This window comes from Ambystoma mexicanum, chromosome 1q (genome assembly GCF_040938575.1).
Source record: "Ambystoma mexicanum isolate Mex_15411 chromosome 1q, UKY_AmexF1_1, whole genome shotgun sequence".
NCBI lineage: Eukaryota > Metazoa > Chordata > Amphibia > Caudata > Ambystomatidae > Ambystoma > Ambystoma mexicanum.
Window position 1 is genome coordinate 266969537 of NC_090922.1, and position 22919 is coordinate 266992455.

A 22919-nucleotide genomic window follows, 5' to 3' on the forward strand; every position below is an offset into this window, starting at 1 on the left:
CAGCCTTTTTTTACCTTTTCCGGTTGACTGATTTACCTCCAGTCTGGAGCTGAAGGTAAACTTGTAATTTGGCGGTGCGGGATAAGTGGCAGTAACGGAAGTACTGCCACTTTACTATCACTTCTCCTGCACCGCTAAACTTATAATGATGCCCCTTGACTTGAACCATACATTGGGAAGGGTCATTATCCCAAGTGATAATACCTCCCATGGTCTATAGGGCTATTACCTCACAGTGGTAGTAGTAATACAACTTTACAAGTATTTCTGATGAAGTAAAGTTAATCACAATACATTTTAAGGAGTTTTGCTGATGAAGTAAACAAAATAGTTTTTAATAGTGAGTAAAGTGAATAGACAAACGTAGTTACTCAATTTAAATGCTGATTTATTTTGTAGTCTTTAATTATCAAGATTGTCTTTACAAGGCAACCATTTTAATTGGAAACTTGTTTCGACTGGAATGGTTTCAATATCAGCAACGTTTTAGCATGTTATAGCTTTAGATTCAGTGTTTTAAATTAAATGCTGCAATAAAAAAAGATCATCACCAACAGGGGGTGTATTGTGGAAAGAAATCATGAAAGAAATTGAATCGCTGTTTCTTGAATGCAGAGGAACGCTTTCTGGTGTTTTCCTGTCTGCTTCTGAAGTCTGAATGATTGAAGTGCACTCAATTCCAGTAGTTATTGACTGCATTCCAGGCATTCTGATTGGCTGAGAGTACTACTTTTGGTTATAAAACTGCTGTGACTTCACAGCAGGAGGGATTACAACATTGCAGCGTGCATCCCCCATTCCAGGGGCTGGAACAGGAATGAAGGCCAGTAGCACCCCAGATTGCCAAAGCTGTAACATGGGGTGCTAAAAAAAAGGATTTTCCTTACTACAATGTATGCAGTGTCCCGCTGTAGGAAGTAAACTCCTTTTCCAAGATGGCCACCATGGAAAGGGAAGAGGGGTTCCATACTGAGCCCCTCTTGCCTTTCCATGACGGCCTGTGGGAGGCAAAGGGAAGTAGCGGATGCGGCGGTGGCACCAGCCGTTGCCGAAATAAGGTAAGTAGGGGTGGAAAGATGGCAACGGGGTGAGCCGGCCATTAGCCTGCTTGGAATGCGGGCTTGCACCGGCGGTCCAAGCTTGTGTTCCTAGCCATCTGATTTGCTGGCTGCCCCTTCCCGAGTGCTAATGTTCCTAATGGCCTCCAATGACAGCGATAAAGAACATCACGTTCTTTCAGCTCAGCTATGATGCCATTTCCATTCGTGGGGCAGTTGTCCTGCTGCATCTATGGCTCAGAGAAGGATTCAGCACTTTGAAACTACTATGGTGGTGTTCTGTACAGTATAAAAGCAAAGTAACATATCATTTAATATGCAAAGCATTTTTGTTTTTTTAAATAGCTATGGTTGAATTCATGAATTCTTTCATCTCCTGTTTTCCTGCTTGATTCACATCCTTTTGCTTGCTCTCTACAATATGCTTCCAGTTTGCATATATCGCTCCTAGCCATCTTTTTTTTTCTGCCCTAATAGTTTTCACTTCTATCAAGAAAACAAATGTTTCTGTAAGGTGTAGAAAAACATATCACTCTCGTATCTATATTTCATAAAATCTGTGTATCTTCTTCCCTCATGCAGGGTTGTTGAGTCGGATGTGAGCAGTTAATAATGTATATTTCGATGGATTGAGTTCCCTGTATGCTGTGATTGGAAGTGAATAAATGGGAAGTGCCCTGTCATCTTCTCATTGTTCCCAAACTCTGACTCACACATTATTTGTTCATATTTCAGGCATTTACGGACCACAGGAGAAATGGTCGGACCAAGACGAGCACATCCTGGGGGATCTTGCAGCTGACGCGAAAGAGGACTATGGCGAGGACTATGTCAAGACCATGAAGGACTGCTACCAGGAGATGATAAGCATGTCCTCCGCCGACCTCAGCCCTGTCCTGTCCGATGTTTATCATGCACTTCTAGCCAAGAGGCCCCGCTATTTATACTCCCCCGGCAGGTCCGCTTATATAATCCCATGTATTTTTCACTATTTTCCTCTTTGGATTTACGATGTTATTACCAATAAGATGTTTGAGGGCACAAAGAAGCTTCCCCCCAGAGCACTACAGACACATCAGACTCATAATGAGAAGCATGAATAGGACCAACTTGCTTTCTTAACTTCACCACAGAACCTTAACTTTTTGAAGACCAGCAGACCCGCAGATGATGCCGGGCAATTTTTTTTACAATTCTTATAATTATGGAATTTAGTAACACATTCATGTGGAATCCGAAAAAAGAGGTGCTAAGACAGTCAAGGAAATGATTGGCTACTATTCCATATAAGACTGTTGTGCTTGCAGCGTCCATTCAGGCAGTGAACATTTTTTAGGTGGCAGAGTGACCTCTAATTCTCCTGGCATCTTACTTTGGTGTTTTCCTTTCTCCTGCCTCTCAGCAATGCCAGCATGCCAGATCTACTGGGTTTTGCTTTTCTTTCTATGAGTGGGGTGGTAGGAAACAGCAAATATAGACTGGGTCCTCGGAACACCAGCAATCAATGGGACACTCCTCCTTCAAGATCCCTGACAGTATCAGTAAAGAGGTGTATACCCTCAATGTCAAAGCCCAGGGTATCAATTGGATTGTCGACCTATTATATTGGGGTTCAAAATGAACAGCTTCTACCACTGAACAGCCACACGCTTGAAATGTGAATGTTGCCAAAATGCAGTCCCATGCCGAACCGGCAAATTGGAACTTGAGCACTGCACAGGTTGTGGGAGTATACACTACATTACTCTTCTTATACATACCTCTTCTCATGAAGCATGTGAACATCCAAGAGGACTGCCCATAGCAAGTATCTCAATGTTTCGGACTCATGGAATTTTAACAGAAGCACACAATGGGCCTCATTACGAGGTTGGCAGTAAAAAACGCCAGTAGGCGACGGTCTACCACCGACCCCATAACACCGTTTCCACCTCCCGATATCCCAATATCATAAGCGGTGGCAGAATGGTAAATCTCAATTCCCGTGGAGTCCCATAGAACATAATGGAAATGGGGAGAGTGAAACACCGGCATTGTTGCTAATGGTGCTGGTGCTTCAGTGAAGACACTGCTGGTAGGGGCCTGAACTACTGGCAGGTCAGGCCTTCCGGGAGTACTGTGACCCTGCCGGCAGACTCGTAGTTTGGCAGTCTGGAAAGGGTACCAGTACATTGGTTCCGGCACCCTTATTTCCAGACCAACAAACTTATAATAAACTCCAATGTGCTGTAGTTGAAGGATTGATATTTATGTTGCCATACAATGTCTTCCCTTGATTGCTAAATTCTGCGGTTGTTGTTGAGGGAGGGTGTGTCACAAACTATTCATATTAACAAATGATTGAGCCATGGCCTATTTGAAAAGGGTACTTCAGGAGCATGGCTCAAACACATAGTTTAAATTGCAGGCATCTGCAGATGTGACACTGAAAACTTGTGCATGTTAACTCGACCGGCATCAGTTAACTTTGCCTAATCTAAGCATTCATGACATTCATTGGGTCCAAACATATAACTAATGTTTATTTAATGGTAGTCACAGATAAAGAGAGCTGTCCAGGAGTCTATCACCCCACTCTTACTCTGTATAGTAGCTAAAACCTCCCTCCTCATGCCCTGTTCTATACAAACCCATAACACACATGCATAAGGGTTACGCCTGCGTGGGAGAATTGCAAATGGCATGGCCCATGTAGACAGTTTTCCCTTTCCTAACTATAACTTTTGCACTTTACAAAAGGAGGTCCACAGTGGAACTTAATGGACCAGATTGGGGAACCATGACCATTATGACCCATGAGCCTCTAGGCCACCAACATCTCTCCTAATAGCCTAGCGATGTTAAAAAGCACTGAAGCAAACTCTCTACATGCATTTGCACATCCAGGCCATTTAGATTAGGAATTCCTGGATTGATGCATGCTGAGTTAAGGTTGTTCCTGTAAAATAGAAGACATAAGGATACAATATGGTGCATGCTACTCTTACACTTAGCTACTTGACAGGCCAGACTCACTGGGAACTCTTAAAAGACAATAAAACTGGGAATTCAGTCAAACGGTATTGGGCTAAGCACATGCACATATGTACGCCCCCCCACATAGCCGACGACTACTCTCACTGAAACAGCTGCTTAGCCACTCAGGAATTGTTCATCCTTTTCCATGACCTGAAAGGACTGATCCCTGATACAGAGTCACCTTTGTTAGCTTTTCAGATTCTGGTGACTATCTAGTCAGACATTCTCTAACTACGGAAGATGGATTTTCACTTGAGTAAGTTACTCATTCATAAAGTGCTTCATTGTGCACACGGGTTTTATTCGGCACACAATGAGATTGCTCGGGTCCTCTAATAGATGATGGATTTGAGAAAGGAAATTCTCAATTGTACACTCTCACCTTGACTGTTTTTGTTTTAGATTGCTGAACTGTTGCTCAGTCCCCTGCAACTTGCGTAGCAAAGACAACCCATCATGTTTGCCCATCCAGGGTCTGATAAGACAATGCTTTCCCAACGTCAACCGGGAAGATACAGTACATTTTTATGAGGTGAATTGTTTGGCCAAACGTTTTGATTTTGAGTTAGCTTCGATGTGATCCGAGACTTACTGAAGCATTTTATTCGGATATGGGATGTTTGACCTAAAAAACTTGACCTACTGCCCATTTGACCTAATTGTTTTGACCTAATTCTTTTTGACCTACTGCAGAGGGAGATCCCCCGCAGCCCCCTAATGTGGAGGGAGACCCCCACGCTCCCGCCTTACTGCCCCCCTCCAACTCCCCCCCACCTCATCCTATTCCCACAACTATTTTTTAATTAAAGTGTACCATTTGACCCACCGAATTAGGTCAAAAAGATTGGGACAAATGGGAGTAGGTCAAATTGGCATAGGTCAAATTGGACAATACTGTTTATTCCACTGATATTTAATCACCTTTTGATAATTGGTACTTCTGGGTCAGAGTTGGCCCCTTCCGCCCTGCTTCTGGATGCTGCCAATGAGGTAGCTCCTCTTCGCTACTTCTAACCTCGTAGACTTCCGTCCCAACCCTGGTTTTCAGATCAGCTGAGGTCTGTTCGATTGGGGGTTAGGCAGCTAGAGCGGAAATGGCGACGTGGCTATGATGCTGCTAATAGACTTTTGTACAACACTGGTCTCTTAGCCTATTCAGGGTCCTTCCTCGCACCAAAAAAAACTGTACTTTACTGAGAAGATCTAAACTGCATTAAATTAGCCTAAGACCCTCTTCTCGGTGATTAAGTCTCTGTCCACTTCCACCAAATGTACCCCAAATATAAGAACTGCACAGGAGCTAAGTGACTCCCTATCAAAACTTTTCATCACCAAAGTTGAGACTATCTGTGCTAACATTGTAGGGAGTCTCGTCCCTTTGGCTCAGACTTCTCTACCTGACAATCTGCCCATCTATGATGTGACTGTCCCACGTGGTCCCTTTTCCCTCTTTGGATATGGTGTCTAAGGCACTGCAAAAGATCAAGTCTTGCACTCCTTCAGATCCACTGCCTTTCTGAGTTGTGAAAGAGCTATCAGCCAATCCTTTGGGTGAGATTACAACCGCCATTAACGCCTCTTGTAAGTCTGGCTCAATCCCCTCTGAGTTGAAGGCCACTCTTGTTATTCCCCTTTTGAAGAAGCCGTCTCTGGATCCTTCTCTTCCATCTAATTTCCATCCTATTTCTCTTCTTCCTTGCCTTTTGAAACTTCTTGAATCACTGGTTTCCCTTTTACTGTCTTCTTTTGTGGAATCGTCCAGGATGCTTGACCCAGCCCAGTCGTCTGCAGGACGACATGGCAAAGCTAGGCTAGTTGATCAGGGAGGTGTCGGCGCCCTGATCCTTTCACATCTTTCAGCAGAGTTAGACACAGTGGATCATGCTACCTTGCTCTCCCGCCTAGGCCAGATTGGTGTTTCGGGTCGGGTACTGGCCTGGTTCGGCTCCTTTCTGGCTGATAGATCCCAAACTCTTTCTCTCTCTCTGTTTCTTTCTAAACCTTCTCACCTCAGATGTGGTGTCCCTCAGGGTTCTGCTTTGTCCCCCATTCTTTTTAATATCTATATTTTTCTGCTGGCCCGTCTCATCCGCTACTTTGGCGTCAGCTGCTATTTGTACATTGACGATACCTAGTTACTGATCCGCTTAGGTCTGGATCAGGCTGAGGTGTCGGCATGCCTACATAAGTGCCTGACTGTCGTAGTTGAGTGGATGGGACATAACTGGCTGAAAGTGAATGGGGACAAAACGGAGGTGCTGGTGGTGGGCTCCCCTTCTGACCCGTCACTGTGGATCTCTTCTCTTTGGCCTTCTTCTTTGGGTCCGCTCCCGGTACCTTCTTCGAAGGTAAAAAATCTTGGAGTCATTATTTCCACCAATTTATCTATGTCAGCCCAAGTATCAGCGGTATGTCAGATGGGGCACTTTCAATTGAAAATCCTAAGAAAGGTGCTCCATCTGATTCCAGAAATGCTACGTCCTTCTGTAGTAGCAGCTATGATTCTGAGTAGGCTGGATTATTGTAATTTCCTGTTCTTGGCGCAGCCCAGGGGGTTGGTAGGCCGGTTACAGCGCCTCCAGAATCTGGCAGCTAGAATGGCAACGGGTACAAACATGGATGCTTGCTAATGTCCCGAATGTTTATCTATCCAATTAATCATGGCACCATGTTGGTTCAGGCGTACTCTGGCTCTAGTGTTAGAGTGTCATTTTATGATCATGTTCAGTAATCCCATCGGGATATTCCAGTTTTTCATGTTAGCCCAAATTCTATGCCTATCCACTGTATGAAAGGCTGTGCTAAAATCAACAAAGGCCACATAAACAGATTGTTTGCATATCATCCGGGCCTGCTGAACGAGTGTAATAAGTGCAAGCCCATTGATCGTGGTTTTATAGCCCTTTCTGAAGCCAGTTTGATTTAGCAGTATAATGTTATTATTCTTGATCCACAAATTTAGCTGATTGAGCAGATCCCTAGCAAAAAAATGTTGACGTGACATCCAAATGGCTAATAGTCGATAACTACAAGGATCTTTATGGGGGCCTCTCTTATACACAGGGACTATATGACTTTCCTTCCAAGAGGAAGGTAGACGCTGGGTAATTCAGATCCACCAGAATAACCAATATAATGCACCAGCCCATACAGTTTGATCTGCCTTGATAGGAACATTGCAAAGGCCATCAGGGCCCGGTGTTCTTGAGGATTGTATGGTACAAACAATTTTGAAGATGTCTGGTAGTCCCCCAGTGTAGGACCAATGCACAGTCGAGATCACCTCAACATTACCAACTTGTGGATTGAAAACACCAAAAGTCACCTCCATGTGCTTGATCCAGTCACATTCAGAGACACCACAAACATCTCTACTACGATTATCAGCACCATTGGCCATCATTCCAAAATATCTTGTGATTATTAGTTAGTGCACTATATAGCAAACTCCACCAGTTCACACATTCCAGAGTGGTCCAATGCCTGTTCAGTCAGTGTTGATAGTCTCCCCTAAGTCTCTTTGTAGTTAGTGCATGCTTAACCGGCTGCAGATGTAACAAAGCCATTTTATGCATGGCGGCCCTCAGTTCCGTTTTGTTATCCCTAAGAGCTTTGTCAAACATATACTGGTCAATACTTTTAAGCAATCCCACCCCTTTTCAGGAATAACTTCTAGCATTTGGGTGTATGAAAAGTCTGATCCTCTGAACATGGCCCTCATACTTCTGAATACCTAATATGGCAGTCTCCTTCTTCTGAGAGGTTCTCAGTGAAGTTCTCACACTCAGCAATATATAGTTTAAAAAAGGTTGTAGGCCACTTCATTAGCTAACTTAATGTTATTGGGGTTCCACAAGATACAATTTAGCTGATTGTTAACACCTAGTGTCCCTTGTGTTTCCTGCCTAATGGATGGACCATTCAGGGCAAGGGTAGCTATAAGGGGGAAGTGATCACTTTCATGCCAAGGTGCAATGCAGATTGATGACATCCTCAATCAGTGAAGTGGGCTGGAAAAACAAAAACATAGTCAATAATGCTAGCATTAGTGTTAGAGGTCCAAGTGCACTTTGGGGGATTGTCAGAAAGGCAGTACTCATTAGCCATCATTAAGTCAACTCATACCACATCTACAGGTGAGATGTAACCTACTAGTGGTACATGGGGGCAAACGCTGTTTAAAGTCGCAATCCCTACAAAAAGCTGTCTCTAGGCAATCTAGCATTAAAATCCCCACACAGGATGATCGATGCACAGTATGCAAAATTATTGAGCAGTAGTTCCAATTCCTTAAGTATGACACAGTGCAATACATGGTAAAGAGCGTTGTACACATTAATTATGATAAGTTCTTACCCAACACCTCCCATAACATCTTCGCCAGGTCTAGTAATTTCACCTACCAAGATGTAATTAGAATCACATCCCAAGGTGCTTGTATTGCCAATTTGGAGGTGGTAGGCCAACCATTAATAATAAGCGGCGTAGTGAGCCAAGTATCTTGAAGAGCTATAATTGAGAACCTGTCTATCGCCTAAACCCACCCGCCCTGTTCAAATAAATGTGTGTGCCCCCTGGTGTACCAAGACAGCAACAAGCAGGGCTGACTAGGAACAAGTGGAAATTGTCTGCTGTATCATATTAAGTAACCACTTCCAACGACCGTCATCTTCTGTTGGGTGTTCACGTACTACACCTATTCCTTTAGCTTTCCCCTCACCATCCTGCGCATGTAAAGGTGAAGTGGGCACCGGCAAAGCAGAAGAAACAAACTTGCCAGAAGGAATCTTTTCCTCTTGGAAATCGTGTCTATAACCAATGTCTCTTTCTTGATGTTGTATCTGATTAGTAGACAATGAGCGGATGTCATCGTCTATGGGGAGCAGTAAGGTCTTGACCAATGATTTTGCTTCATGCATCCAACTCTATCCCAGAACAATCATAACCAAGTTTAATCTGTGCTTCCTCATACTGCAAGATGTAGTCAATAATGTTTTGCATCTTAAAATAAATAAACTACTTAGCATAATTGGTATCTTCTCAAATATCCACAGTATATTATCACTCCTAATACAACACAGTGAAATTATACCATGCAACAAGTCCAATAGCCTAGTTCTTTTAATAAAAAATGTATTAACAGTGCAGAAGAGAATACAAATCTTAAGGGTCTTGTTTTTTTGCACGATCGCCCTGTTCTTAATAGCGTTCACAGTTTGTATTATTAGTAAACCTGATGGTATCAGTTTGCACAGAGGGATCATTGGGTTCATGTGCGACCTCCACAGTAGGGGTGCAGAACAAGTCCTCGAGGTTATTCAAAGCTTCATCACCACTATCCTTATCGCTCTGCTGCTTGTCTTTCCGCCTTCTCGGCTGCTTTCCGCTCAGCAGTAAGTGGATGGTTGACTCAACCAGTAGTTACGTCAATGTCAGTGTGATTATCACATTTTTGTTTCTAATTGAAGATGGAACAGAGTCGCCCCCATCTCCCTCCTCAATGTAAAATTATGTATTTATCACACAATTCGCATTAGGATGGATGCCACAATCCTTCAACTTTTTACCTTTCTTTAAATTTGCCCTTGAAAAATCTGATGGCATGACCACGTCACCGCCGGTGTCAGCTGAACCACTAGTCAGAGGTCAGTACTATATTCCGAGCAGATATATTACTGGCAACCCCTATAGCTGGCCTATTTCTTTCTCTTTTGTTGTTCCCATACATAAAAGCCTGTTTTAATACCCTTTTAGTCTTCCTCTTGTGCCAAACTTCTGGTAAATCATTTACCATACGGATATTTAAATTAGCAGGAGTAATTTCCAGAATGTCACCATTACCCACGGTTACGGCCTTATTTCCCTGAACCAACATCATGTGCTTATTAAGCAGGTCAATAAGGACATCAGTGTTAGCTAGCCTCTTGTGCGTAGACTGTGCGTAAGCATCAGTTTTATTACCTATAGTGCCAAGAATACCTGCAATGTGATCAAGTGCACATGCAGCTTTTTCTCCAGGTTGCCACACTTCCATACTAGTAAGAAAAGAACATTCTCTAAACTGCTAAAGATTTCAGCCAAAGAACAACTGACATTACTTCTGTGAGAAATCTCATTATTTCCGCCTTCAACAACCTCCAAGGAATCAAGCATATTCACATCGGTAAGCAAGGGAGTGCAGTTCGCATGCATGTCTGTTAAGTTAACTGTTATCCTACAGGGTGGTTTACCACCAGGGAAGAGTTCCTCCGACAACCCCAATGGGGACACAGAAACCTCTTGACAAGATTTAGTAATCAGGAAGTTTGAAGAAGTTCTTGTCTCTGCCGACAAGTCCCAACTTTGAGTTGATGGTTGTATTGCATTCACAATCATTTCAATCGTTCTTTTTAACAAAGGCAAGGCAGCACGGCCGTAAATTCTGACCCCAGCTAAGTTCTTAAAGCATCAGCCTTCCGGTCAGGGTCCTCACAGAGAGGGAAAAAGTTAGTGATTTTTATCGTATTCTTGGGACCTTCATCTGTACCTGTGACCCTTACTGTTTTCTCGAGGGCAGGTTCTCGTGATCCTGCACATGAGAACCGCTTGGGTCACTTCAACTAATCTGCTGCGCACAGCAGATCTACATTCTCAAGTTCTGGACCTACAGCAACAGTTGACACCTCATTTCCCTGGATAGTATCCATATCAATCATCCGATCCACCAGAATGCCTGACGGCGTGACGACGACACGCTGCACGTGTCGCTGGCGCAGCGCTTCAGCGTCCCGGCTTGATTAATATGGGTAATGAGCGGTTCAAAGGCCAAGGGTGAGCCCAACAGTTGCCGCACAGCCCGCTGGTCGATGTAGTCTGTAAGAGATAAGTCCAATCCACAGAAGTTAGGTAACAAGGCTCTCTCGCTCCGAGGGAATAGATTTGAGCAGCTTCAGCGTCCTGGCTCTGTTAATATGGGCAATGCGCGGTTCAAGGAGCAAGGACAAGCCCAACATGTGCCGCTCAGCCTACTGGTCGATGGAGTCCATGAGAGGTAAGTCAAATTAACAGAAGTCAGGTAATAGGGCTCTCTTGCTCTCGGAAAATGATATGGATATCCTAAAACACATTTCTCTTTGATTTCTGACTCCCCTAGGTCCCATTGAGTCTTATTCAGTTATGGACAGGGCCTTTTCTGCTCATCATGCATAACCATCAATATATGAAGATAATGGAAAGCATGTGACTCATAGAATCCGGTAACCCACATGCAGAACTCTAAATGGGTCACCCAATGCAGACATTTGGGTCCAATATAGAGGTACTGCTGAAACCTCATTGCTTTCCAAAATGCAGGAGGTAAGGGTTGGATAGAATTTCGAAATGGTTATTCTCATTTTTGATTGGGTAGATCCCAGATCAGAAGACAAATGCCACCTTCCAGACCCACTCTCTGCCGACTCCTTAATTTCAATGACACAGTGGGGTGCCCAAGGGATTGATTGTGTACACCGTATTGCTCAATCTTTACATGGAGACACTCTGAAGTCTGTCAGTCGTTGGGGGCATCTGTATCAATGGCTAGTACAAGGAATTTGTCTATCCAGGGCCGAAATAATTTGCCTCTCTGCCAACCCCAGAACTTTGCTGCTTGTAGCTGTCATCTGATGTCTTGCTAGTGGTGGTGCCCTTGACGGTTGCGTAGTCTTGTTACATTAAAACTACCGTTGGATTTCCATTCATCATTGTTATAGCAATTGCTGAAAATACTTAAAGGTGTCAGTAGAGAACATCTGAAAATCAAATGACTTCATGTAATGCTACCCACAGCCAGAACAAGGTTTCTTGTCTTCTTTTCATTCCCATTCCCCCTCTGCCAGTTCTATAGCAGCTCAGATAGTTGCCCATAACCGGCATATCTCCTAAAAACTGAATTGTAATCCCTTCTTTCATGTACACATTCTCAAACCGATCAAAACCACTTGCCTCAATGGCACAGTTCATGCAAAGTCCCATCATTCACCCCTCCTCTTGTAGGATAGCTCACAAGGTAAGCGCTCACCTCTGACATGGGGAAAGTCGGCATTTTGCAAGTTAACTTAGCTCTTCATACGTCTAAGGTTGATAATGAGAACAAATACATTGGGTAGTATTAAAATCTAAGATGACAGCTCAGAATCCGGACATGAAGTGAAATTATTATCTTTTACCACATCTCAGGACGGGCGTCCAGCCGTGGACATTACAATACATTGATGGTGTAAAGTTCTTCTTTATGACATGCCTGATATATCTCTAAGATAATTTTAAATCTCACTCTTTTGAATCCTTTCTTATATGTCACCTTATAAGCCGCAAGGTTTATCCCTCAGCTTACCGACAAATGTCCACCCTTCCCTGACTGTCATACCACAGACCTGATTCACAGACGTTACTAGACTTGGTGTGTGGTGCTAATGAATGCTCTTTTTAGTGTTAGCAACTTTTGGAGCAAAAGCAAAATATTTCACTGACTTGGGCTGAGATTCCAGCTTAATCTCACTTTAGGTCAGTTTAGGGCCATCCCTCTGTTCCTTCCCATATAATTCCTCAGTCATTTTTTTCAGAAAAGATTAGCAGTTCAAACAAAAGATATCTTCTTCGGAAGGGTTAAGGTGGTGGTCGGTCAAAAGGCTGAAAAAAAAATCTCGAATAACAAAAATCCCGAAAAAAAGGCTGAAAAAAAAAATATGTATTTTTTGGGTCAGGTAAGTAAAAAAAAGGGTTAAAATAAAAAAAAAATAGAAAAAAAGAGGGGTTGGGGGCGGAACCCCCCCATTTCGAAAAAAAAACGTCATAAAAAAAAATTCGATATTTTTTTTCGCCCTTTTTCGAGATTTTTTTTTTCGAGATTTATTAATTCGGTATTATTATCATAAACCGGTTAAGGTGGCTTCTCGATTCCCTAGTCAGTTAGAATCGAACCAACTATGGGACTTCGAAGAGCACCACAAGATCTAGTTTAATAAGATGTTCACACTCGCAAAGTCTCTTTATAAAGTTCACAAGATTTTGGTGCACTTGTGTCTCTATGGTTCTTTCTCCGAAAGTCTTCCAGTTTATCTCCTGTTGATGGTGGAATATGATGACCTCCAATCTCCTTCGAGTTTTTGTAGACTCTGCAGTGTCGCCGACACAAGATTCAGATAAATGTGGAGTATCTTTTCCCATTCATGACCGAGCCAGGTGTGGCTGTCTGCCCAGTTTCTGCAGAGGAGCTTAAGAGGGCCTTCCCACCTTCCTTTCCTATAGTCTCAATTTCCCTCCAACTGTACAAACTCGCTCCTCTATTGGTCCTCACCCTCCTTGATGCAACACCACATGCTTGTTCCTCGTCCCACCCTGGGTTTCACACCTTCTGATCAGGTTTAGCCCTAACCTCTGCCTTGGGTAAGGATGCCCTCTCATTCCTTTCTGCTTTCGCTAACTACCACCTCACCTGTCCTTGGTGTTTCATCCTGGTGCAGAACCTCCTCCTGATGGCTTACTCTTACCACCTCCTGATGCCTTTCTCTTAACGCCAAATGCCTTTATTCTCCTACTACCTCCTGATTTCTCTCTCCTCATTCTGCCTCCTCATGCCTTTCTCCTCCTACCCCCTTCTGATGTATTCCTCCTCCAACCACCTCCTGATGTCTTCCTCCTCATTTCACCTCTCGATGTCTTTATTCTCATTACACCTCCTGACGTCTTTCTCCCCTACCACTGCTTCATGTATTTCACCTCGTTGCACCTTCTGATGCCTTCCTCTTGCCTCCTCCTCATGCCTTTATCCTCCTGCCGCCACCTGATGTCTCTCTCCTCCTTCCATCTCCTGATGCCTTTGTCCTCCTACCCCCTCCTGATGCCTTTCTCCACATTGCACCTCCTGATGCCTTTCTCCTGCCACCACCTATTGATGTCTCTTCTCCCACTCTAGTCTCCCGCCTCCTTCAACTCTTCACTGTCTCTCTCAAAACTCCTCCCACACTATTTTACCTGAATGGCCAACTCACCCCACACTCCTTCTCCAAATCACTATACCTCCCCTTAATGGGACATCACTCTTATACTCTAGCTACTCCTCTCAGGGGTGAGTCTAGGTGTAAGTGCTTGCATGTGTGTACCATTATTGTGGTGGCTGTGTGGTTGGTTACTGTGGAACTGCTTTTGCCCATCAGCAATAGTGCATGTCTTAGCACATGATCTGTGCAGTGAGCGGGCCGCTGCTTTTAAAAGTTGGTCCATCATCTTGCATTCCCTCGCTGTGCGAGTTGGGCATTCATGCTAGCATCTGGAACCCACATTTGATCCTACTCACCAGTGGGACTCACAGTGAGCTGTGTGAGTTCCTCAGAGCTGTTTCTGTGGATACCGTCTCTTGCTGAGCATGGATTTGGGTTGTGCTCATTAGTGTAAGGTTGCAGGTCTCTCAAAGATCTAACAGCCTTCTTGCCCAGCATGTGACTGGGCATAAGCAAGGGTGACAGTGGATCCTTCCCATCCCATCCCCAGTGCCACCAACTATTAGCTCAGGGAGGTCCCCACTTAGTCACCCCACCACAAATTCTCAGAATAAGCCAAGGGGCTTCTTCCCATTACCCAATACAGAACTCTGCTGTATATAGCAACCTGCACTGGCTTGTAACTTGTCTAGTCTCTGGTCCCGGTACTATGACATCCACTCAGACATCTAGTCAGTTCCACACCATCCTTTCCTTGAATGTACAGCACCAGTTCAGGAATGCTCGTGTTAATGTATCTTTGCTCTGTGAGCCTTTCTGTGTAAAAAACATATTCTCTCTCCATATTAGTAGCCTTAGCAGTATGATGCCACTTTCAGTAAGCTAACTCCATTTGGCATTGTATTTCATTCCTCGTCTCTGACCGTCAGGTTTACATTCTGTTCAACCATTCTTAAGTCGGATGTTGCCATCAGAGATGTCTCTGGTCAGAACCTGACATTTCTTAAGCTAGCCTTTCGGCTCAGCTGCAATGTTTAATATTCTATAGCTGCAGTCATTCTTATATGACAACATTGTTATGTAAAAACAACACAAACATCTATTTTTAATATCGCTACCATTGTTTTATTATCTTTATTTCTTTGCTAATTAATTTGTCTTGAACATTTTATAGTTTTATATGTAGTTCTCCACTGCATCCCTACCTACGTCCATGCTCTTATTTCCATGTCGATGAGTAAAATTAGAGATCATATTCTCGGGTCACATAGCTGCCCTTGTATGATTGGCAGACTTGCTTGCTGCTCTGCATGGAATTATCAGTTTTGATCACACTCCTTTATTTGCCATCTGAGTACATGAGTAACAATGATGTGCATTTGCTCTTGATTGCAGTGGACACCCATGCAGACAGTTCTTCTGAGACCTCATATCAAAGGATTGTTTAGACTATGGATTGAGGGGGCTCGTGGCAGACACGGACACATAGGCTATTTCAAAAGGTACCTAAACATTTAGTTATTTAGTTGTACAATAATCAAGGCACTCACATCATTTCAGATGACTTTTGAAGAATGAAGGGCCAAATTCATGTGATTTACAAAAAAGCTAACATAATTAGCTTCCAAAGTAACAAACTTGGCCAGGACCACTGGCTACATAAGGACTTCAGGCCAGCTCCAGACAGGCAGCATTGAGAAGGAGAACTTCCATCTGCAATCGCCTTCAAATTAGTCGCTTCACTACTCGCCAAATGATATCACCATGTGCCTCCTCCCTCCACAGCTCATTCCTACCCTCACTTGGTTTCAAGCAAGCAAGTGCCCTGGAAGCCCTAGCAAGCAACCATAGCAAAGCTCATCAATATCCCTCTTCCCTCATCCTACACCCATGGACCAAGTGCACACACAGCCTCGTGCTGCCAATGCTTACTCAGCAGTCGCTCGCACCACCTGGATTGTCACCCTAAAGAACTTGATGCCCTCTTCATCACTGAAACATGGTTTACCCTGTCCTCTACTCATGTTTTTGATTTTCACCGTCCCCTGGCAACTGCATCCAATATGGCCACTGGCCAAGAAGGGTAAGAGGTGAAGTGGCCATTATCCATGCTCAATCATCCCCTCTGCCAGACAATCATGTTGGAATCACTTGCTTGTTGGTTCCCTTTGTAACACAAGGAACCATCACCTTCCACCTCCTCTACAGACCTCCTCAGAGGAGTGGCTTGTTCATTGATGACATCTACTCCTTACTCTACCCAGCCAAATTAGCACACACGAATGATGTCTTTCTCTGAGATTTTACCGTCTCCTAGTCTCATACAAACAACCACACTCAAAGACAGCTGGTTGCACTGACCGGATCCATGCACCTTAAGCAAATTGTGCTCTCCTGCATGCACAGCAAACCTCAGTCTTAACCCCCTCATCACCTGTGCAGGCCCTATCCCACATGACTGGTCTGACATAGCTCCATTCATACCTCCATTCAACTGCTGATCACCCACTTGATCACAGCCCAAAAAGGTGAGGCTGAATGCCACTGCATTCATTGCCGCTCATTGAAAACTTTCCCAGTCAACAAGCTAAAAGTTAAATTTACAGACTTTTCCACTAAAGGGAATGCGCAGTCCTCCTAGAGTTATTTAACAACTCTGTCATAAAACTGGCGGACACTCATGGCCCCCTAAAAACCAGTTCTGATAAGACCAAACCATCTGCCCCTTGGTACACTCCTGAGCTTGCCTCCAAAAAAGCTCAATCAATGCCGGAGAGCTCACCAACCCCAAATCTCTCCAGGCCAACTGTAGGATTCTTATCACTGAGGCCAACGCTGTTCCTACTCCACCACCATTGCAACAGCCTCTAAATGGAGCAACTCAGGGAAAATTCAACAGAATCAACTACTTTTTCATTGAACAAATAGACAAAATCTAACACATCGAGTCAACCTCCCACAGCATTAGACCTTCCTGCACCCCAGCATACAGCAAACCCTTCTGGACCAAATAGTCTCCTCTCATTCCCCCCAGACTGCCTAAAAGGCTGATCTCCATCAAACCTTGCTTCTTCCCCGACGATATCATCTCATCCTCCATCATTAAACAATTGACCGGCCCAACGCTCCATGCACTCCTAAGCATCATTGATGCAACCCTCACTGAAAGGTCTTTCCTGGATACCCTCATACAACTTATACAACCACTTTTGAAAAACCTATCCCAGAACCAGATGACCTGGCCAACTACCAGTCCATTACAACGTCACATTGATCAGTAACATTTTGGTAAAAATTCCACATGACATCAGTCTTCCATACGATTATCTAGCCATCATCTTGTCCTGGGTGTCAAATAGCTTCCTCAAACCTAATCCCCCCAAGACTGAATTCATCTTCATTGGTAGCAAAGCTAAACAACAACTCGTCTAACAATGGCTCAATGATATGTGCCTAGTAGCATTTCAGCCGCAATTCTCAAATTAAGCAACATCCTTATGCTTCACCATTGACAGCAACACATAGCCAAGGAGGCCCAAAGGGCCTGGCTCGAAATCTCCACCCTTCGAAAAACGAACCCTTAATCCTAATGCAGGACATCTGCACTGTAGTGCAGGCCCTTGTGGTCTGACACATTGATGCAGGAAAACGCCTTCCTGACGGGGATCCAAGCAGCTCACAAGGCTCCACTAAAAGTAGTCCACCACACTTCAGCACTCCACATTAATGTGTGTGAAAAGTTTACCAAATCACCCCGCCTCCACGCAACTACACTGGCTTCCCCTCCAGAAAAAGATACTGTTCAAGACTGCATGTATCAGCAACAAATCAGTCATGTGTTGCATAAAAGTGCATCTGGCAGCTAAGTAAAAGGGATCAGTTGGCACACATTCCTCGCACAGCCAATCAACTAAACGGCTCAAATAACAACTCGCACGCAAAGAGATGATTCACAACCAATTCTTCTCTTGCTATGCACCCACCGTCTGGAACTCGATCCCTGTATCAGCCCGGAATACCCACACAATTCTCCAATTCCACAAAGCTCACAAAACCTGGCTTTTTCAACGTCAAAGAACTAATACTGATGGATGCTCAGACCACAACTCACTGTACTGTGCCACTGTTAAGTCATCCACACACAATAAAGCGCTGTACTGATGTTCAGCTATGTCCGGGCTTTGAACAGTACACTAACATAAATAGAAGACTCTCCATTTCAAAGGACACACTTACCTGATTAGGTAGTTGCTCTTTCAGGGTGACTGACCCTCGCCTCTGGAACTGTATGCCAGTCCACATTAGGGACCCCATTTTTGTTCCATTTTGTAAACACTTAAAAACCCATTCTTCCTTAATATAAACAATGCAATTCCGACGCTAACAGTCCTGTACTGTGTCCTGGTGCCTGCTCGTTCATCACACCAGTACAAGTATAATGTGTTTAGATAATCATAGGAAAATATTTTTTGCAAAAGTTATTTTGGGAATTTTACATCCATGAGGACATACCTATTCTGCTATTCTTTCTTAGACCTAATTTGTGTCCTTCCAAACGTTGCCATAGAGAAGCTTTAAGGAGTTTAATTTATCTTACATACAAGGTGTGTTTTGCAGATTGCTTCCACCTTTACAGGAGTTACACTAAAGACTGTAATGTCACCTGACTAGCGTTCATACCTCTATTTCAGAGTGATCCAAGAGTACCACTGGATAAAACTCTCAGGCAACCACCGGGGGACACTTTTCCCAAATCCTACCAGTTATGATATCACTTCTAGATGTGAGCCTGATTGTTGCTGAGCTGCTCTTAGTTCCAGTTACTCTGGATTCTGGCTACAACCCACACTGTAACAAAGAGGAAATGTCAGTCGTCCAGTTTCATGTGTGAAAGGCCAGTTTTCTTTTTTAGTAACTCCAAAATAGCTTCTGTCTTGTCTGCTTCAAATTCCCAAAACCCATTTGCCGCACCAGACTTAAGTGCAGCCATTTGATTTGAATTATTTATAATGTCCACCAAGTATTACTTAGTAGCGCTCTATGAAAGTCTCCTCCAAACAGGTGCTCTCCTGCACTTCCAGAACCATCAAGGACAACATCTTCTGTTGTCCTTGATGGTTGATGGAAGGCAGCCTCTGCCCTGCCTTGGCTGCCTTCTGCAATCACGCTTTCTCCACATGCTTTTTTGCTCTACCCCTCAAGTACTCCCTTGTGCACCCTCTCTTAAAAAAGCCATCTGCTGACCCTTCCTGCCGTGCCAACTATCGCCCTATCTCCATCACTCCTTTCTTGGGCAAACTCCTGGAGAAGTTGGTCATCCCCAAACTGACCCTCCACACTGAATCTGTTGGTTGTCTCCATGACCACCTGTCTGGCTTCAGAGCATCCAGAGGCATGGAAACTGCTCTCCAGAACACAAGTGAAGACCTGCTCTCTAAAGTTGATTCCAACTCTCCCTGTGCTCTCATCCTGCTCCATATTTCCTCTGCCTTTGACACGCTTAATCATGTCACCCTCATAAATTGTCTCTGTGATACACTGGCTTGGCTAACCTCCTTCCTATGAAACTGACCTTCCCAAGTGCAACTGGGCCCTTTCCTCTCGAGCACCTCTCTATCTACTTGAGGAATCCCTCAGGACTCTATCCTATCGCCCTGGCTTTTCAACATCTACATTGCCCCTTTGCCCACTTGATCTCCACCTTCTCCCCTCACATCCAGGACTATGCTGTCGACACACAGCTCTCCTTCAAGCTCCGCCCCTCTTCATCCTCTTTTTCCTCTCTCATTGGGACACCTGGTCCCTCTTTCCCGCCCACTCTCTGCCCTCCTTGGGTCCCCTCTCCTAACCCTCTTATGAGGCCGAAAAACCTTGTGGTCATCTTTTCACTCTTTCTCCACTCACATCACAGCCCTTGCCAAGAAGGCCAACGTTCAGCTCCACTTCCTCAGAGGCATTCTCCCTTTCCTCACCTTCCCCCAGAATCTCAATGTCTCCAGAGCCATGGTCCCCTCAAGGCTGGACAACTGCAACAACCTCTTCCTCAATCGGCCTCTTTTGTCACTCCGCCTCCTCCAACTAATCCAGAATAGGACTGCAGAACTTATCCGTGGACACAAGCCCAGGACTGCATCTGTCCAGACCTAATATTTCTCCACTGGCTCCTGGTGGGTGCAAGGATCATATTCAAGAACCTCTATGTAATCCACAAGGCTTTCTGGGGCCTGGGACCCCCCTACATCCATCTCTCTCTCCCTAAATACCCCCTAGCTAGAGCACTTTGATCCTCTAGCTCCAACTCTCTGCATATCTGTTTCTCCAAGCATAGAGTGCGGGGTAGATCCAATCTTTGGCAGGAGCCTCCGTCTGGAATGGCCTCCCTGTCTCTCTCAGACTTGAGCTGGATCTCCTTAACTTCCACAAGTGGCTCAAGACTCTGCTCTTCTCTTCCTCCTTCCCTCTCTCCCTCCCGTGCTAATCCCCTCGTCTGTCTGCTATGACTAGCGGCCTGGTCCCTTATGAGTCTTACAGGGCATCAGACCCATCTCGTCCAGTCTGCCTCAGCACCCGCCCAAACTAGCACTGCCCTTACGGGCCTCTTCCCTGACCAGCCTCGAGGTTTGGCACGCCCCTGAGTCTGGTACACCTCACCTTCCTCCCTGCACTATGTCGGTGATCACTGTCTTCCCCTGGTACTGCCCTCTTGGGGTCCCCACAGCACTTGAGTAACCCCGGTCCCTCCTTTCCCTCCCCTCCCACCGATGTGCACTTCTTGCCCTGTACTTGCACAATCCAAATGTCACCTGGATCGTTGTCTTTGTCCTACCTCTGTTCCCCCTCCCCTCCCTTGCCTCGTCGCGCCTTGAAACACTTGTGTAGAGGCGCGTTATAAATGCCTTATCATACCCTAACTAAGAATTGAGCTTATTCCAAGAAATCACAAAGCTGGGCCGTTACTACTTTTCCAGTAATTTGGCTCTCCAGGGTAGACCAGCAATTGGACTGTAGTTTAACAAAACTGCTGGATGCTGGTTGGGTACTTTAGCAGTGTAGTCACAATAGCCTATTTAACTGCACCCTGTCAGAGTGACAAGGCAGTCTTTTTGGAGAAATGCAGTGCTACAATATGGCGGCTACCACAAAGGCAGGCAAAGAGTCTTTGCCTTTAGAAGGGGGTTTTATAGTGCGTATTGGAGAGGAATCTCCCTCCCTATAAATGGACTAAAACTGGAACAACGACTTTAGAGAATTAACTAAAAGCTCTGATGTTTCCTTCCATCTTTTCATACGGTTAGCATGTAGGGGGAGGGAGTTGGCAACTGTGTGTTGAGGAGTATTCAGGAGAGTAATGGTGCATGTTTTTAAAGCTGCACGTTCTCTCTTTCTTTGTCCTCTTTTGCCTTTCGACACTCGAAATGATTGCCACAGAAGTTCCACGTTGAGGGAGCCTACACTCACAAATTACTGGATATGAAATCAATATTAATGTTGAAACTTTGCATACGAACTCTTTTTTTGTGGGAGGACGGTACGTTTCCACATGAGAATTCGAATTTCTCTATTGTGGCATACGAATCATGTCTGGTTAGAAAATGCGAAGAACACAATCTGATCATGTTAAAAACTCACCGGATGGTCTCCTTTCAAATATATATGAACATTTAAATGGAATGCACTTAAACAAAATATTCATACTAACAATCTCAACAACTAAAAGGTTGCGGGTTCCAGATGACATTTTTGTACTTCGTTAGTTTTTTATAAATCTCATATTAGTGATAGTTTATAAATGTATTGAGATAGAACAAAACCTTTAACCCTGATCTCCCCTTTAAAGGTGCTTCTGGAAGTGGAGCATTGAGGGGTGTAAGATTGTCTGTTTGGAGCTTTTAACGAACGCCCCTGACGGGTGGAGCTGGAGCAACATTGCATTAGTGAGTAATAAGTTCTTCCCTGAGAGGTGGCTTTCCGCCCTTGGATTTCACTTGAATGTTCTACATTTATTGTTTTGCTAACGCATGTCTGTGTGATACTTCCAATATTGTGTGAAGTAAACATTTACTGGCATGAATAAACTCTGAAAAAGGTAAAGAAAATGGCACGGAAGAAGCGGAATATAACGATTTGCAACGCAAATAGTATAGTATGCACATTCCTAAATGATCCTGTTTGTCAGGGCATAAACCATTCTCAGTTACACGGAGGGCCACATACCCATGGTTTATTATTCTCTTGATTTGCAGGCCCTCCTTGTCTTTTCAATCCATTAGTGCAATCGTTTGGTGAGATCACAATGTACCAGGGTGAACATTCAAGATGACTAAGGGCAGTGCTTTCCTCTTCATATGCCTTTTTAACACGCTGAAGATCTATTGCTGTCTTACAACATATAACATGTGGTCGATGGTAAATGTTTTAAGTACATTTGTAAATAAGTATAGCAAAGTAAAACAAAAAAAAGAAATTCTTTCTAAGATACATGTGTATGCATACAGGGATTTTTTTGTACATTTTTAATTTTAAATTTTCTATGTTTCTGAATGGGTCTTTTTGAATATTCTTTCTGCATATTTGTGTTCATATGCAAATGCTGGGCCATTCTACCTCATATATTGTCTTGCAGCCGGTTCACCTCACCATGGTACCAAGTGAGGTTTGCCGATGATGGAAAGTGCAGGGTATACCCTGCATAGTGGATGGTCCAGGTGAGCCAGGCACAGTATTACAAGTTGGACATTAAATCTATCCATGGTGATGGCATGACTTAATAGAACAGGAGACTCCTTCATTAATCATACAACGTATGTTCATTGATGCTGAAGAGACGAATGAAGAAGTTGATTGTATGCAATAAAATTTATGGGCCTGATTGAACAAGGTAAAA

General features: G+C 44.1%; 1 protein-coding gene across 1 annotated transcript in view; it reads left to right on the top strand.

Annotated features, from left to right (window-relative positions):
• Positions 1–22919, top strand: part of HSD17B2 (hydroxysteroid 17-beta dehydrogenase 2) — a 609784-nt gene extending 586865 nt beyond the window's left edge. The window contains exon 5 of the mRNA XM_069638513.1: positions 1794–22919. Coding sequence (XP_069494614.1) covers positions 1794–2161 — 368 coding nt within the window. The 3' untranslated portion in view covers positions 2162–22919. The remainder of the gene's footprint in view (positions 1–1793) is intronic.